The sequence below is a fragment of the Carettochelys insculpta genome, chromosome 4 (assembly GCF_033958435.1).
Source record: "Carettochelys insculpta isolate YL-2023 chromosome 4, ASM3395843v1, whole genome shotgun sequence".
In the NCBI taxonomy this organism is placed as follows: domain Eukaryota; kingdom Metazoa; phylum Chordata; order Testudines; family Carettochelyidae; genus Carettochelys; species Carettochelys insculpta.
In genome coordinates, this window is record NC_134140.1 from 76,810,183 (window position 1) to 76,829,481 (window position 19,299).

General features: G+C 40.4%; 1 protein-coding gene across 7 annotated transcripts in view; it reads right to left on the reverse strand.

The window, feature by feature from the left end:
* RAPGEF2 (Rap guanine nucleotide exchange factor 2) overlaps positions 1–19,299 on the reverse strand; it is a 400,682-nt gene that overhangs the window by 56,767 nt on the left and 324,616 nt on the right. For all 7 annotated transcript variants that reach the window (XM_074993114.1, XM_074993110.1, XM_074993113.1 and 4 more), the window contains 9 exons: positions 14,348–14,525; positions 13,173–13,309; positions 12,420–12,578; positions 10,802–10,954; positions 10,311–10,475; positions 6,040–6,147; positions 5,728–5,931; positions 5,410–5,518; positions 3,957–4,203 (listed from right to left, as the gene is read on the reverse strand). In XM_074993114.1, the coding sequence (XP_074849215.1) occupies positions 3,957–4,203; positions 5,410–5,518; positions 5,728–5,931; positions 6,040–6,147; positions 10,311–10,475; positions 10,802–10,954; positions 12,420–12,578; positions 13,173–13,309; positions 14,348–14,525 (1,460 nt within the window). The remainder of the gene's footprint in view (positions 1–3,956; positions 4,204–5,409; positions 5,519–5,727; positions 5,932–6,039; positions 6,148–10,310; positions 10,476–10,801; positions 10,955–12,419; positions 12,579–13,172; positions 13,310–14,347; positions 14,526–19,299) is intronic.

Consider the following 19,299-nt stretch of genomic DNA (forward strand, 5'->3'; position numbering starts at 1 on the left):
AATTTTTTTCCTTTTAACAGCAAAGAGAACTGGGAGAGAAACTTGGGGAAATTATAGAAAAACACTAAACACTATCTAACTTCTGTTTTGCAGAGAGGATGAAGCTCCATCTGCAGCTGAGGATGGTAGAGAAGGAACTGAGGAGTACAAGCAGGTGCTCTTGTGCATGCACAGTGTGGGAAACCACTACATAAGAATCTGTGAGCTCCATCACGAGGATGCACTTACACCTAGAGCAGAGCACCCATTAGGATACTACTCAAAGAAGAAGCCCCATGTTCTTACTGTTAGTACTTCCTCAGCCTGGGAAACCAGAGAACGAATTTAAAAAAAAAACCAAAAGAACATACCCCATGCCAGCATTAGGCACCACTCTGGCTACAGACTGATATTGTATAATTATCCTAACAATATCTTAACCATTATCCTACACAGCACTCTGTTGTTGGAATGAGAGAGAAAAGGGAACTTTTGACTTTGTATGGACTGAGTATCACTTTCCAAAAACAAAGTTCTTGCTCATCAAAAAATTACTGAAAATAACCTTTTTCAAAAACAGGTTGTGTTTATATGTGCAAATTAACTTTAAGAAATGATGACTGAAAAAAATAGATGTTTAATATGCTAAGGTGTAAAACCATTCTACCTTCTACGTCAAACCTAACAGATTTCTGAAGCAGGATCTGGCCAAATCGGATACGGCCACACAAAGCAAAGAATGCTGTAAAAGTGGTGAAGGAGATTCATACAACAGTCAACAATATTTGGCAGATTGTTACCACACATCCATGCTGTTGGATCCGCTTTCAAGTGCAAAATCCAATAACGGAAACATTTCTCATAACTTCCTGCAAAATTTTTCATAGAGTTTGGTGGTAACACCCATGTTTAGTCTACATTCATGCTGAGATAATGACACTCTGCCTGACTAAATGCCTCTGGCAGATTCACTCAGATAAATTGATTTTTACCTCCTGTTAAACTGCTTAGTTCTACTCTATATTGCTAAGCAGATGCTATGTTCCATGGCTTCATTCTTATTTCTTTTTCTTATAAAGAATCTAAACTCATTTTATTTTCATTACATCCAAACTTCTCTTAAATTTGTACCAGGCATGTAGTAAACACCAGGAAAATCAAACTTTAAAATAATAATTCTGCAAGATCCTGGGTGCCACAACAACTAACTTACTGTTGGTCAAAGTATTTTATTTGTGTAGAATACTGGGAAAAAGGCTGTAGTTTGAAGGGAAAGTAAATGAATTTAACTTATCTATCTATCTATTGTGCACTGGTACACTATTACTGTACTAAGACAGCAATTGGAAGAGTGCACATTTCCTGCTTGGATAGTAAAGAATGTAAAGAGGTCTTTAAATATATACTTTCTTACCTTTAAGCAGTGATTTTACCATTTAATAGGTTTTTACCATTAATAGCATTACCAATATATTTACCATTTAATGGTAAATGAAATGCTCCACTCCATTTTATTGGTGGTTTTCAAAAACTGCAAATGTAAATTCCTAGCAATGGTGAAATGTTGTTAATTATTAAGATCACTAAACTAGAGACTTTCAGGAAGTAAAGGATGTACATGCTGAAAAAGTTGTAACTACTCAACCTTATGCAGAGATCACACATTAACAAAGAACTGAAATGGCAACGGGATTGAGGAATATACAATGCTACGCATAACGCAGGGATTTAAGTTTAGGAAAGGAAAAGAGATTATAGATCAACTATTTTTTTTTCTGACTCAGACCCAAACAGGCCCCTATAGAGGAATTAGCAAAGTTTGAGGAGGAAGAGAAAAATGGAGAAAATAAAAACAAGTATCGCACGGAGAGAAATGAATTTGATGCAATCAGTAAGACTGACAGAGAACAGGGCAAAATCCAGTGAATGATATGTCTGGTTCATCAGAGAACTAAAGGGGACAAAACTGGTTATATAAAGAATGAGAAGTACTTAAGAATCAGATATTAAATTAGGCTATTTTTATAAGGATTTACACATTCCACTTCATACACAGGAGTCTGAGATAAATCAACAGAAATTTCTTCTAAAAATATCTGAAACCTTAATTTCAGTGGTCTATCTAAATTTTCAAGTAAATTTAATTTTAAAATTATATAGTAGTAGCATTTTATAATTTTATTTTCAATTTACTTTTTGTAAAGCAAAAAAATTGTTCCCTTTTCCCTTTCATCCAGTAACATCTTCACTAATTACATAGCGGGGTTTCTTTGTTAGTTTTTAAAACCTAAACATTAGGGTTGCCAATAGCAATTAACTCAAAAAATTAATTGTGATTAAATGCAGTTTTCATCATGCTTAAAAATAGAATACCAACTGAAAATTATTAAATATTTTGGATGTTCTATGTTTTCAAGAAACTGAAATCAACATACAATACAGCATACAGTGCTGACATTTTATTTTTGATTACAAATATTTGCACTGTAAAATGGTAAATAGTATTTTGCAAGTAACATCATACAAATAGTACAGCACAATCTGTAGCATAAAAATGCAATTTAGAAAGGAAGATTTTTTTTTTTGGTCACCCAACCAGGATAAAAAACCAAACCAATTTAAAGTTTTAGAGCCTACACGCAGGTCTTATTCAGATTTACTTCTTGTTCATCAAATCTCTTAGACAAAGAAGTTCATTTACATATGTAGGAGATACATGCTTCCTGTTTACAATGTTCACCTGAAAATGAGAAAAGGCATTTGGGTGCCACTGCTGTATCTCATATCACAAAATTTACACGCTGGATGTAGAAAACATCCAAAAATATTTAAACAAACGGTTTCTTACTATTGTCTTACAGCATGATTAACCACAATCAATTTTATAATCCCTTGACAGCCCAACTAAGCATTAATTGAAACAGTTCTGTTTCGAGTGGAGCAAAGTACCTGAGACCCCACTTCCCTATCCGTGACTGTGGGCAGTATCCTATGGGATACAGAAGAGAAAAGTGATGATGCAACAGGCAGTACTGCTTCCACTGGATCACCTACTCATCTGGGATTCCATCAAAGCTATTCTGCTGGAAATGGGGAAGGCTGGCATTTCAACCTTTTCATCTAACTACTCCTTGTCTTCAACGTGGCCCCATTAGGCTCCTCAGAACTCTATTGTGAAAGACTAAAAGCGACTCCCATAAAACAACATCCAACTCCTTCCTCAACTGGTTATCCACACACTTGTTTATCACCAGAACACATTTCTTCTATCTAGGCTCTAAATACACCATTTCTGAAAGACTCCATTTCTGCCTAAGGCAAGAGAGACTGGGGACCAAAATTAGTCCTGATATAATCATATGCAACATCACTGAAGCATCAGGGTTGAAAATTTGGTTTTGGGGCTGTAACTTGGTCTCCCACATGGTAGTGTGTGGATCCTATTAGGCCAATGGGCTGGAGAAATGCACTAATTTTACAGCTGTTAAGAAACAACTGCAAACACAATTTGTTTGCCCTCCTACTCTCTCAAAAACAAATTTAGCTCCATAAGATGCTTCCTTGTTAACAGTCAGCGTAACTCCAGGAATAACTCAGTGTGGCTGAGGAAACAGAAGAAAAGGAGTAGAGTACATGGAAGAAACATACAGCAAAATATCAAGCACATACCACAAGTGTGTTTAGGAGGAAGAGCTTGACTACAATCATAAATTGCTTATGTAGCTTCTTAGCACTCTGATACCTCAGGAGATAGGAACATTATAAAAATACAAGTAGTAGTACTAATAGTTTTCCAAAAGAAGCATAACTAACACAAATATCTTAAGTTAACCAGGTACAGTTCATAGAGCAATGAACCACCTACATTTTGCAAATTTAACATTTTTGAATCTTAAAAAGATATATATCCTTCTCTAATTCTTACAATTAAAAAGTTTTAAAACAAAACATTTTAGATGAAATTAAGAAATGCTCACTTGTATGGTTTCTGAGGCAGGATACTGATTCGAGTTTTGTCAAGTATCTTCTTTAGTTTATTTCTCCCTCCAACAGTGTTGGCTTTACTTTTTTTATTTACTTTTTCTAGTCCTATCACCTGCTCCACATCAACAGCAAGGTCTGGGATAGAGTAACGACTAGCCTTTTTAATATCACCAATTTTAGGCAAATGGGGAGCACCATTTCTTTTCTCCTCTGACAATCTTGTTAGAAGTTCTTTAAAAACTGCACAAGAAACAAAAAAGGATAAGCAGCATATTCTCAAAGAAAACTATTTGAAAAAAAAATGTACAAAGCACCGTGCCAATCTACTGTTAAATATTATAGAAAAGTCTGCTCAGCAAATTTCATTAAGCGTTAAAAATATAACTTTAATTGAAATACAAAAATGTTTACATGTTCATTTAAAAAACCTGTAAAGCAAATCCATCCTCTCTTCTAATAAAACCTAAGTATATGAGTAAAGGGCTTTATCCTAGAAGGGCTTACTGCTGGGTATAGCACTGAGTCCCAAGAACAGCCCTGCTGAAATTGATGCATCCAGTCACATCAATCAGACAGGATCAGATTCTAAATGATTAATTTCTGATGGAAGTGAGAGATGATGTCCACACACCACTAGCCATTAGATGTTTGTGACCGAGATTTGGAAGTGGGATTCATTCTCATATTTGTAAGCAGATGCATATAGCTTGACTGTATTGACTGTGGGGTGAGATCTGAAAGAATGTGAGCCAGACCAAATACAAAAAGGGAAGACGAAGACAAATGAAAAGACGACAAATAACCAGAATTCCAAGAGAGGTCTGTTTCTAGAATGTTTATGCATATACATGTGTGTCAGGAAGTCAGGGTCATAGTGGTTCTTACTGGCCTTAAAAAATCTCACGATGAGAGTAAAAATTAGTTATATTTTCTCAGCAGTTTCCACTTTCATGTGTTATAAAATGCTTTGAGGACTTACAAATCTTTTTGTGGTCTTCTCATCCATAGTGCAAATGGTTTAGTTAAAGATTTTCTTCTTTTTTCATTATAAATTAGTCCCACACATTGGCTATGTCTACACCGTGTGCTGCTGCCTGCAGGGTCATACAAACAAGGGCACTTGGACAATACACTGAGGTGCTCATTTACAAATCATGCACCTCATTTGCATACTCTCATGTGATCACTGTCCTGGCAGAGGCTTCTGTCACCACAGAACCAGCTGTGCAGACAGGGTTCTGTCAACCAAAATCCCCCTTGTCAACAGCTCCTTATCCCTGACAAAAGGGATGCCTCATATGCATTGTCAAGTGCATGACCCTGCCAGCAGCAGCACACTGTGTAGACATAGCCTTTATGTATACCTAACACAAGAACCAAACTAAAGGCTCAATCTGAAAGGATTACTAGAGTAAAACCAAAAGAAAAATGTGCTCTCAAACTTACCAAACAAGTTGGTTTTCACAGTGATAGATAAATGAGTATTATTTCTAAGAATTTCCATGGCTTTTGACAGCTGAATGTTTTCAAAGTTTTGACCATTCACTTCCAGTATCTAAAAAATGTAAAGACAACAACTTACTATTTTTATTTAATGAAACACAGATAACATTAGACTCTCTCAACAAACAAAGAGAGAAGCAGCAAATTAGACTATGGATTTACATGAGAGCACTGATGGCGGTGAAAAAGGAATAAAATAGCTCAAATTCAAATATATTTAAATTTCAAGAATACCACTTGATAAACTTTCAAATTAGGTACCTGGTCACCCCGTTTCAAGCCTGCTTCTGTGGCTTTGCTACCAAAATCCACACTGTCAACAAATATTCCAAAGCCCTTTTCAGACCCTCCCAGCAAGATAAAAGGCAAAGGGGCTTCTCGAGATGGCTTCGTCAATGTTATCAATCTTCGTTTAGCTTTAGCAGCACATGCAATATTTAATAACCTCAGATGTCCACCCATTTTCTGAAGGGGAAAACAGAAATGGCATAATGAAATAATACACACAAATACTCAATAGCCTGAAACTTCTGCTTCCCAAATTCTTTTCCTTACAGAACCCCATTATTTTACCTCTCTTTCCAAATTGTTCTCAAATTCCTCTAGAAATCGAGTCATAGCAGGATCTCCTTCAAAATCATTGAAGTGATTGTTCACCCACAGCAATACTACCCGTGTAACCTGAAAGGCAATTAATAATGGAAAATTTTATCCTGGTACAAACTCAGAAAAGAAATTCAATTTTTAAAGCTTTTAAACATGTTGTTTTCCAAGTTCCATGTATTTTAGTTGTGAAAACTGAACATTTTGTTCAATGAAAACTCCACTAACATAACATTTTACCAGCAGACCAATAAGGAGATATAAAATGAGCAAAGGCCTAAAACTGTGCTTAAAAAGTTCACACTTATTTAAAATGGTAATTCTGGCTACATCAAACTTGCCAGAAAATGGAAAATTACATCCCCAGAACTAGAGCATTTACATAGTTCGCTGTAATTCCTGAAGCATACACAAACAAGTATTGGTACCAAAGACCTTCTATACTCATGTTGTGGCAGTTGTTAGTCAATGCACTACAAGTTTTCTTGTATTTTAAGAGAATTACATCTTCCACAAGGAAGCAGGGTTTGCTTTGCTCTATTTTAAATTCTTCAGTATTTTATTCTCTAGCTTTAGGAAAGCTATCAACTTCAATAGGTGTCTTCCTCTGCAAGAGAAAGTAAAAAGTCTTTACACAAGGCAAAAGATATACATTAGTTTTACTAGTGGATTAATTTATTCTTGTCACCTTTAGACTAGGGGTTGGTTTGCTTTCTTACTTTACCTTTCTGCCACCCATTTTGATCAGTGGTTTAGGAAAAATCCTTTTGTTTCTTCCCTTATTTTAAAGATACAATTAAGGACTTATACCACAGTGAAAGACTCTTTTTGGCAGTACCTCTATAGCTAAACATCTGTCAGCATTTCAAGCACATCATCATCAACAACCCTGGGCTGAGCGTCTATTGGTGTCTGATGCCTCCCTCACTATATTTCCTTCCATCTTCCCCTGTCCAGTGTGAAGTGGCTTCATTTGTGTAAACTAGCTCTGCACCAATCTACTATGTCATTGACCCATTCTCTGCACGGTCTGTCTCTCCTATTTGAACCATACATTATGCCAAATACTAGGGTCTTGACTTTTTGCTCATTAGTGTATGCTGCAGATATGCCTGAATAGCTGTAACTTCCATTAAAGCAAAAAAGCAGTCCAGTAGCACTTTAAAGACTAACAAAATAATTTATTAGGTGATGAGCTTTTGTGGGATAGGCCCACTTCTTCAGACCAGTCTGTTCTGGTATGGCTATGGTCTGAAGAAGTGGGCCTATACCACAAAAGCTCATCACCTAATAAATTATTTTGTTAGTCTTTAAAGTGCTACTGGACTGCTTTTTTGTTTTGATAGAATATAGACTAACACAGCTATCTCTTTGTTACTATGTAACTTCGGTTGTATAACTTTCTGCAGTAGGTTCTCTTTTGGCTGTATCTTCCTATATAATTCATAGCTGGTGATCCTCTGAATCCATCCTATAAGAACTTCTCTCGAACGCCAATATCTTTCTCTTTGAATCTGTTATCACCCAGGTCTTACATCCATACCACATGTTGATGAGTACAGGTTTTCAAGACACTCAACTTCATTTCTAAGCTAATTGTTTTGCCTTTCCAGATTTTAATCACAATACAGCTACTTGTAATTTTCTGCTCCAGCTTGCAACTTCAGTCAGCAGCATTTTCATCCCATCGGTTTAAAATTAGATTTAGTTCAATCAACATACAGATTGAACCTCTCTGATCTGGAACCTGTGGTCTGGCAGGACCATGGATGTTGCTGGACCAGGGAGCCCATAGACCAGAGATCCCATGTGCCAAAGAGCATGGAGTTGGGGTGGACAGAGCACAGCCCAGCTGGTGGGCCAGGAGTGAAGTCCCACAAGTGGGCTGCAAGGCAAGGAGTCCTGCAAGCAGCTCTGTGGTGGGGAGTTGGGCCTCACTGACTGGAAGTGGAGCCACCCAATCCCGGCAACCTAAGGGGCAGGAAGCAGGGATGGTGGCCAAGAAGAGAGCCTGGAGGCTTACCCCTTACAGTCCAACAAATTCCCTCATTCAAATCCTAAGCGTGCCAGACCAGGAAGGTCCAACCTGTATTTATGTTTTTAAAATGCAGAACAGTAACCCACCATGTTTGCAAAGCGAGTTACTGAGAAAAAAATACTAAGCATCACCAACAGGTGCTTTTCATTAACAAAGCTTGTGCAGAATTTAATCATGTGATGACAATACAACTGCCACTTGAATGCACTTACACAATACCAAAGCCATTACAGTCTTTTGCGCCAATGATCTGAGACTGAAGCATCCACAACCCAATCTTGACATGAATTGTAGCTGCAATGGTTTACTATATTATGGATTCTCAGAGTTCTCAAGTACATTCCTGCTTACCTACAAAAGCAAGCTAATTTAGAGTAATTCCTCAGATTCATACCACTGAGACTAATTAATTATTTTAGGCTGTCTGCCTATTTAAAGGGTTCCTAACAATGAGAATTTCACATGTGCGCTGCAGCTCCTAAGCAAATGATGTCAGATAAAGATAGCATTGTTGCCTTAACAATCCACAGCCATGTTTTGAGATTTGTTATTAAAATAAGTCACCCACTACTACGTGGCTTCAATCTTTCTGCAATTTTATGGATACAAAATATTGTTGTTCTAACTGAACAAAACTTGTCACATCTAAGTTGTAAATACAAGTAGCCACAGAATCTGTTTTTTTTAAATTTGAAAATTATTATACAAAATAGCAAAAAACACTGTCAGAAATTTAATAAAAACCAACAAACCAAAAGCATATAAGAAACAGTTTTACAAAATCTTTTAGAACATTCAGCTCAATTATAGTGGTTTGATTCATGTTTTGTTCCATGTAGCAGAGGTGGGAGAGAGGAAGAATACAGAATCTGTTGAACTGAAGATATCACAGCTTTCCTTTCTGAATTATTTTTCTATCCTAGAATCAAAATTCATCCCAAGGTTTGGAATTAAAATGTTTTAAAAATCCTCCCAAAGCGTAAAACAAGCGTAAAATCTTTTACTGCATCATGAGCCACCATTGAATCTCACATTTGAACAGATTTATACAGCAACTTCAGGTCAACATAAACTGCATGGTTTAGTTTATTTTGGGTGGGGAGAAGAAGGTCTTTCCATTAAATGTTTTATATTTGAAATGGCTGCTTAACTTTTTAAAATCTATGTTATATGAGGTTAGATGGGAGAAATTTTACATTGCTTTCTTGACATTAAGCAGTAGGAAACTAATCTATTATTAGAGAAGAATGGACAAGTTTACAATTAGAAAGTTAATTTCACCTGAACAGTTAGGCTACCTACACTAGAAGCATCTGTCTACAGAAGTTACTGTTGGAAGAGCAGTTCTAACAAAATTTTTGTCGACAGATCATGTCTACACATAAAAGCAGATCGATCTTTTGACCTGCTCTGATGACAAAAGCCCAGCTCTTCCCCCAAATGTCTACATGGCTTTTTGGTCAACAGTTTCTGTTGACAAAATGTATTTTGTGTACATGCTCTGTGAAGTTTGTTGACAAAACTCTACTATAGATGCAGCCTTACATTTTGGCGAAGTTATAAACAACTGGTAACAGGATTTTAAAAATGCAGTGCTGAGAAACTTAATAGTGGGCAGCAGCAACAGTCCCATCTATAATTGGATACAGGGGATCTGATTTTCCTCTTCCTCCAATTTCCATATTCTTGATTTCAATGGCGCTAACACCAATTTTGCACCATGTGAAGTGAGGGGAGAATAAAGCCTGGTGTCTTTTCCCTTTTATTCATATTTTAAACAGTCATTAGCATTAAATTATTATTTTGTGAAGAAGACAAGGAAATATTTCCTGACACATATATAGACCCCAATTTACCACTAAGCTATACTGGACTATAATACACTGAAATGCTGATGACTTTTTTTAAAAGGCTGATTGATACTTCTACAACCAGTTACTTAATATACAGAGTTGACTGATAATTGATAAACATGCCTCCAACACCCCCTAGTTAGTATTTAAAGGTAGTTGTCTTATATTTTTTAAATACCTATTTGCCTGATTTAACAAATTTTCTACAACCAGCATTTCCTCATGTACTATCTAGTTAGTGGTTCAACTGAATCTAGGAATCTTGCTTCAAAGATGAAAATATTTAACTAAATAAAAACACAAGTGAGTTCATAATCAGAAGTTTTAGATCTTTTTTTTTGTTTCCCAACCTTATCCCTGAGGCTAGGGTCATTGAACCACTCCAACAATTTCTTGCCCACTTCCATTGGGCTGGAAAGAAAGGTCCTGTAGGTCAAAAGGAAGTCCTCTATAAATGTTGGATCAACCACTGAGTGCTCTTCCACCAAATGCATTGTTAACCTTTCTGATGTTCCCTATAACAAATAAAAGTTTGATGGTTAAACTAGCATGAATAGTTTCGTAATTTTCATTTAACATCTTGATGAAATACTGAACATAGTATCATTATTTATCCAGTCATCAATGCATTAAACAGCTTGACCATTGTAATAAGATTTATAAGCTTTAAAACATAACCAAAAATTCCCCAAAGAGCAGCAAATTTTAAGGAAAAGAGATAAAAAGTTACAGAATGCATTTCAAATGCATAGCTCGACTAATTCCGGACTTCACTCACTCAGGGAGATCTCATACAAATCTATGAAGTGCCTGTTTTCCTCTTTCTTTCTTTTTTTGTTACCTTGATGACAATGTGACCCTTTCTTGTTCCAGTGCGATCAAGTTCCCTGTGCTCCTTCACCATAACAATCTCCCCCTCCTCTTCTACCTTCTGCATGTTTTTTTCCACTTGATTGAGGATGCGGCAGTAATCTTGTTGGGCTATGCACACAAACTGGAAAGAATAATCAAGCATACCCATTAAAAGGCACAGAACACTGAGACTTTAGAAAAATTGCCTGGACTTGAATTTTAAGTGTTCTACAATTGTTGAAGATACGTTAACTTCTCAAGCCATGGATGGTCAAAACTCTATAACTGTACTGCAGTAAACAGCTGAATGAGCAAGCATGATACATTCCACCATAATTTTTGCCTCAAGGCAATGGAAGATAAATTGAATCTCAATGATGTAGTATCTCCATATAATATTTGTATTGTTGAATTTTCTTCTCCAAAAGAAGGAAACACCACTTGCAAAATTTTCTTCCTTTTCAGGACCATTAAAAAAGGGAATCAATGGAAGTAAAGCCATATCTATAATTATAGCACCATGACTACAGCTTTCACTTTTATTCTCTGAGTAATGACAAATACATCAAGCAAGCCATAAAGAGAATGCTACCATTTTATTTTATGAGTAGCATAAATACCCAGTAAATAATGACTTTCAGATGAAAATATTTACTTTCCAAGGTAGACCATTCTCCTTCTGCTTAAGACACCTGTTTAATGTACAACATTCTAACAGAAATTGCCACTTATGAAGGAAATCAAAAGAATCTCTCAACTTATATTTGAGGCACCAACAAAAATGCTATAGAAATATATTAATATATTAACACCACTTGGATAATTTAGGTATAAAGAGACATTACATTAGGCTAGGCAAAATATCGTACTGTGTTCACTAGACAGCTGGTATTTATGGGAAAATGCACTACACGTAAAATAATTTGATAAATGGTCCAAAATGAACCTTTTCCTTTTAGATACTGATGTTTTTCTCTTGGGCTTTGCCCACGTAAATCCATTCATGCAGAGGGGATATGAATTGCGAATCTGAACTGGAATAAGTTTGTAATTACCAAAAACTGAACTGGCATTTCATTTGAAATCATATTTACCAAACAAAAGGGTAGTAATACATTATGCTGCTTTTTCTTAACGGATCCACTGACATTATGTATTTGAGACTTCTGATGAATTCATGTATTATCTTTATATTTTCTCTCAAAATAATTCAAAATTAATTTATTTTTTCTAAGGCTATTTTCTATTTAATGTCACATTTCAAGCACTCAGCACTAAACAGAATATGTAGTCTACTTCACCTTTACCAAAGAACCTATTAGAAATATGCGCAAAACCCACCCCAACTAAGAACAAAATCATTCTTGCATTTAAAATGAAAAAAGCGGTGACTTGATTTTAGAATAAAATTTATTGGAGAGAAAATGTCCATTAAAATTACTCTATGGAACGATTCCAAGGCCTCTCTCTGTAGCTTTTCTGGTAGACTTAATGTATATTCTGTCACAAGCATTTTTAAAATGCAGGGAACACTTGTAAGGACAGTAACATATATATTATATGTTTTATTTATGTTTTGCAAATATATATGGAGTAAAATACTCTACCTGGCAGTCATCCACCTTGGTTCTCATCACTCCTTTCATGTATTCCTTGTCCATGGAAGGGGAAACACCAAAACTATTTCCCATACATAGTATCTCTGTTCTTCCATCTGGATATGTCACTTCCACAGAACCATTCAATATAACTGACCATGAGTCCAGCTAGAAATTGAACGGTGCAGGATAGGTGAAAAGAACCACCACCTACTCAGTTAACATTTTAGCATGGTGCTTCCTGCATAAACACCACAAATTTTTAAAACGTTCATTTATTTTTAGCAACTATTTATGGAAACAAAAAAGGAGGAGGAATTAGTTTGCCTAAAAAATTACAATTCCTTCTATCTCCCTAAGGGCTCTAGTATTAACTTTTCATGAAGACTTAGAATTACAAAACATTTTACAATTCCTAAAAACCACGGCTATATTTAAATCACACTTAAACTTCAACAATAAAAAGCATTTAAAATCAGTTCTGGTCATCAATAATGCATATGTTTGTATAGCCTTTATTAAGAACATTTTTAAGTTATATTGCACCTGTTTTGCAAGATGATCTGGGTGTTTGGAAAATCCTTTGCAAATTGAAGTGAAAAAAACCCACCATCTACACAAAACAGGCATACAAATGATTTACTTGCTAATGATACTTTTTAGCAGATATAAATGAATGCCCAAATGTCAAGCAAAAAAAAAGTTTCCAGGTTCTACAATGTTTGCACAAAAAGTAGATTTAATGCAAATAATTCTACTGACCTCTTCCCCATCATTTAGTACTATGGTTCCTGCCCTCTCCACAACTGCAAATACCATCACAGCACAAAGTTCTCTCCTCACTGACATTGTCATGTTCGCAAAAGCTGGCAACTGATGCATGAATTCCAATAGTTGTTCTGAAAAATGAAAAAAAAGCCCAATGAGTAACATGAGTCAAAACAAAAGATAAGTAAAGATAGCTCTTCAGAAAAAAAAATTAAATATATTAATACTGTATTTATCCCCCTCAAACTCACACATTCTTTTTCAAACAAGCACACGGAAGAATCCAAACTTGTAGAGTTTCCATGTGTCTGGTTTTCGATTGGACTGTCCATTGGAAAGGAGGTCTGTCCAGTGTTCGGTCAAATATACCAATTGGACAAGGAACAGTCTGGTTACCATGGACAGCGAGGCACAGGCTCATCAACCTGTTCAACCTACTGAGCCAGAACTGCCTCCTACTTGCATCTTGTGGGCACACAGACTCCATGTCAGGGGCTGCAGTTCCCATCCTACCTCAAGAGAACAGGGAGCCCATCTGGATGGGGAGTAAGGAATTTGAAAAGATTAAGCAGTGAGAAAGGGGGAAAGCAGCAAGTTATGAGAAAATAGGGAGAGGGAAGCAAACAGGAGCAAAGTTTTAGAAGGAAGAAAGAGAGTGCGTGCGGAGTCTAGTTTTATGACATTAGAAAGTTGTAAACCTTATAAATTTGGGAACCGATAGATTTAAAAAAATACTTCAACAAATTCAAGAAATCTATTTATCTTGTTGAAGTAGAATATCTTAAATCATATTTTGTTATTTTCATAACTTTGTGCTACAACTGAATATTTGCATTCTTTCAGGTTAATTGAATATTTTGTAACATTGATCTGCAACCTAAAATCTGTACCCTACCACTGGAGTATTTAGTATAAAATAAAAATTGAATTGCTTAATTTTGCTTTCAGCTTATCATCTATTATTTTATACCATTATTTGTTCTAATTATCCAAATGTAACCTGTGAAACCAATCATTTGGTATTTAAACCAATTAATTATTTCATAAGAAGTTGGATATTTGTTACACAGACCGACTCTAAGTTTTGTGTTAGTTTTGGGAAGTAAGTTAGAGAAAGGTCCTGAGGCTCAATTTCCCATTTTCTCTCGATACTTTTCGTATCAACTTACCAATGTCATCATCTGTCCTGTCTATTGGGTCTTTTTCCAGGCAGTCTCTAACAATATCCCTGCTCATCAGAGGGTCTGATGCCCTCTCAATGTCTTCTTCATCGTCGTCATCCTCAGAATCCACTGCAGTCTCTGGTAATCCACTTAGATCCATATCACCAGCCTCACTTTCTGTGGCCTAAATACACACACAAATATTTAAAATAAAAACATTCAGATGAGTCCTCTAAAGCCATTCTTTCCCACTTACGAATAGATTAATGAAAGACAGGTTACTCACCGTAGTAACGGTGGTTCTTCGAGATGTGTCCCCGTGAGTGCTCCACATTAGGTGTCGGGATCGCCCGGCACCGCAGATCGGATCCTCCAAGCAGTTTCTGCCGGACCGCGCATGCGCTGGTGCGCGCCGCTCCCTTGCGCGCTCCTGGCCACGTGCGCGATCCGGTCCCCGCCAGTTCCTTGACCAACCGCCTCGGATGCTCCTGAAAAACACTAAACAGAGATCCGAAGAGGGGAGGATGGGCGGGTGGTGGAGCACCCACGGGGACACATCTCGAAGAACCACCGTTACTACGGTGAGTAACCTTTCTTTCTTCTTCGAGTGTCCCCGTGGGTGCTCCACATTAGGTGACTCCCCAGCAGTAACCCAAGATAGGAGGTGGGTAATCGGATTACGTGCAGCTTGTCCCCGAGAGGACCGCTGTTGAGAGACGGGTATCCTCTTGGAATACCCTGTGAAGGGCGTAGTGCTTGGCGAAGGTGTCATAGGATGACCAGGTCGCCGCTCTGCAAATGTCTTTTAGCGCAACGCCCTTGAAAAAGGCTGTTGATGCCACCACCGCCCTAGTGGAATGAGCCCTGGGAGTGGCCAGTAAAGGAGTCTTTTTGAGTTCGTACCACATTTTTATGCAGGATACGATGTGCTTTGAGATTCTCTGCGGAGAGAGACCTTCTCCTTTCGATTTGGGAGCGAGAGAGACGAGGAGTCTATCCGTTTTCCCGGAAGGACTTGGTCCTGTCTATATAGAAGACTATCGCCCGCCTCACGTCCAGGAGGTGTAGGCGTGCCTCTGTGTTAGAGTTATGAGGCTTTGGATAAAACGAGGGTAAGACAATAGGTTCGTTAATGTGAAACTCAGAAGAAACTTTGGGAACAAAGGCTGGATGCAGCCGTATGGTTACCGCCTCCTTGGAAAAAACAGTGCAGGGTGGCGTTGCCATAACTGCCGCAAGCTTGCTCACCCTGCGAGCTGACGTGATTGCGAGAAGAAAGGTCGTCTTTATCGTAAGGAGGCGGAGGGAAACCGTGGCCAAGAGCTCGAACGGTGGTCCCGTTAGCACATTAAGCACCAGGTCCAAGTTCCACGAAGGTGGAAGCGGTTTCCGAGGGCGGTATAGGTTTACCAACCCTTTGAGGAACCTGGTAACCATGGGATGGGCGAACACCGTGTGCCCTTCCTCTTCGTGTCTGAACGCCGAAATGGCGGCAAGGTGGAACTTTAACGAGGATAGTGAGAGTCCTCCTCTCTTGAGGTCCAGTAAATACTCTAATATCACAGGTATAGACACCGAAAGGGGGGCTAGCTGTTTGGTAGAACACCATGCCGTGAAGCGAGTCCATTTCTGCTTGTAGGTCTTCCTGGTGGAAGTCCTCCTGCTACTTTCTAGGACTTGCTGCACTTCCTCCGTACATGTGCTCTCTAGGGAGCTGAGCCATGGATTAACCATGCTTGTAGTCGCAGGCCTTGGGGGTGCGGATGCACTATGGACCCCTGAGCTTGCGTGAGCAGATCCGGCGCCACCAGAAGGGGGATCGGTGGACGGTCCGACATGCGCAGGAGTAGGGGGAACCATTGCTGTCGATCCCACGTTGGGACTATCAGGATCATTCGGGCTCCTTGCCTCCTGGCTTTCTGCAAGACTTTGTGGATCAGCACTGTGGGACGAAAAGCGTAAAGCAGGGGGCCCCTCCACGAGATCGCGAATGCGTCCCCCAGGGACCCCCGTCCCAGTCCTGCCCTGGAGCAGAATCGTGGGCACTTCTTGTTGTGTTGAGTGGCAAACAGGTCTATCTGGGGAAAGCCACATGCGTGAAAAATCGGTCGTAGCAGATCGGGACGGATCTGCCACTTGTGCGTGAGTGCAAAACGCCTGCTCAGCTGGTCTGCCTTCACATTGTGGGCGCCTGGTAAGTATGAGGCTTTCAAGATTATAATGTTGGCGATGCACCAGTTCCACAACCGGACTGCTTCCGCACATAAGGCACGGGACCGAGCTCCTCCTTGCCGATTTATACAAAACATGGTGGAGGTATTGTCTGTACTGATCCCGACTACTTTATTTTGTATATGGTCTCGAAAGTGTCTGCAGGTGTTGAACACCCCTCTGAGCTCCAGTATATCTATGTGCAGTGACTGTTCCATGGAGGACCACAGTTCTTGCGTCACTTCTTCGCCAATGTGTGCTCCCCACCCTATGTGGGAGGCATCTGTAGTAGGAAAAACCGATACTTGTGGTTGGTGGAAGGGTACCCCTGTTAGCATGTTCTTGGGGTTTACCCACCATTGCAGGGATTTGTGCACCTCTGTCGCGGGCGACACCACCCTATGAACGGTGTGTGCTGCCGGTTTGTGTATGCTCGCCAGCCAGTGCTGCATGCTGCGCATGTGAAACCTGGCGTTCTGTACTACGAACGTCGCTGCTGCCATGTGGCCCAGCAGCTGTAAGCACGTCAGGACTGGCACCGTAGGGCTGAAGGTGATGACTTGCACGAGGGAGCCGATGGCCCGAAAGCGTGTCTCTGGTAGATACACTCTCGCTGTAATAGAATTTATGCGTGCCCCTGTGAACTCTATGTCCTGTGTGGGGTCTATCTTTGATTTTGCCAGATTGATAACCAGGCCGAGCGAAGAGAACGTGCCTGCTGTGATGCGTATCTTGCGCAGTACCTTCTCCTTCGAGGCCCCTTTGAGTAGGCAGTCGTCCAGACACAGGAATATAAATACCCCCTGTCTGTGCAGGTAGGCTGACACCACTGCCAAGGTCTTGGTGAAGACTCTGGGGGCCGAGGAGAGGCCGAACGGTAGGACCTTGTATTGAAAATATTCTTTGCCTACCATGAACCGGAGGAATCGTCGGTGAGCCGGATGGATAGTTATGTGAAAATACGAGTCTTGTAAGTCGAGGGCTGCGAACCAATCTCCATTGTCCAGTGCCGTAAGGATGGAGGCGATTGTGATCATCCGAAAGCGTTGCTTGAGCAGGTACCGGTTGAGGCCTCGAAGATCTAAGATGGGCCTCCAGCCTCCTGTCTTTTTCCCCGAGAGGAAGTACCTGGAGTAGAACCCTTTCCCTTGCAGTTGCTCCGGCACTCTTTCCACTGCCCCTATGAGCATAAGATGGTCTACCTCCTGCTTCAGTCTCGCTTCGTGGGAGGCCTCCTGGAGGTGGGGCCTGGGTGGAGGTCGTGGCGGTGGGAGCGACTAGAAGGGGATCGCGTACCCCGTGGCTATGATCTCCAGCACCCATTTGTCTGTGGTGATCCTTTGCCACTGGTCGTAGAATGGTCGGAGGCAATGGTGGAATAACAGCTTCGGATGACCTTGTGCGATTGTAGTGATGGCGCAGCCCTGGATCTGTGTGTCAAACTTGTGGCCTTTGGCCCTGCCCCGAGGACGCACGGCTCTGTAGGGAACGTCGCCTGGGAGTTCTATATTGTTGATGCTGTTGATGTCGCCCTTGCTCGTAACCCCTGTGGTACTGGGGACACTGTGGCTCTTGAGTCTTTACTGGAATGAAGGATCGAGTCAGTTGATTCAGCAAACAACTTCTGCGTGTCGAAGGGGACATCGACGATCTTCACCTGCAGATCCCTTGGTATACCCGATGTTTGGAGCCAGGACTCCCTTCGCATTACCACGGCTGTAGATGTTGAGCGTGCTGCTGTGTCCGCAACATCCAGGGCGATCTGAACTCCCGTTCTCAAGGCTGCGTAGCCTCCTTGCACGATAGCCTTGAGCACCGGCTTCTTGTCCTCTGGAAGCGAGTCCATGAGGGAGGTTAACATAGAGTAGTTGTCGAAATTGTGGTTCGCTAGATGCGCTGCGTAATTCGCCATTCTCAACAGTAGAGTGGAGGAGGAGTAGACCTTTCTGCCGAACAGCTCTAGTTTCTTGGCATCTTTGTCCGTTCCCCCTGTTTTGAACTGAGACGTTTTTGATCTCTGTTGAGACGATTCTACCACCAGAGAATTTGGTTGCGGGTGGCTGAACAGGAACTCCATGCCCTTCGCCGGCACAAAGTATTTCTTGTCCGCTCTCTTGTGGACAGGCGGAATAGTCGCAGGGGTCTGCCATATTAAAGTGGCTGACTCCAAGATTGCTTCATCAAGCGGAATGGCTATTTTAGAGGAGGCTGGAGGTCTCAGATTTTTAAGGAGCTTATGGTGCTTCTCTTGCACCTCTGCTGTCTGGATGCCTTGCGTGAAGGCCACCCTCTTAAACAGCTCTTGGAACTGTTTGAGATCGTCCGCAGGATGGCGTCCCCCGGGGCCGTAGCCTCATCCAGGGAGGACAGCGAGGAACCGCTAGGGTACGCCTCTCTGGACCCCTCAGGGTCCTGTTGACGGTGGTACATCCGTTCGCTAGAAGCTTGCGAGGGAAAATCCCGGGGTTCCAGAACCAACTCCCCCTGAGATATGTGAGTCTCTGTTCCCGTTCGCGATTGCCCTTGGGGATACGGAACCGTCTGTGGGGATCTGTCCCTCGTAGTATGCCTATGGTGTGTATGCCCCGCATGATAGGGGCGACCATGGCAACACAGGCACTGCTCCTGGGATGGTGACCTGGACCACTCCCTTGGTGCATACCTACATCTGGGGGAGCGAGATCTTCTGGAGACATGGGACGCTTTAGAGACCAATTTGTGATAGTACTCAAGTCGCTCGAAGCCCA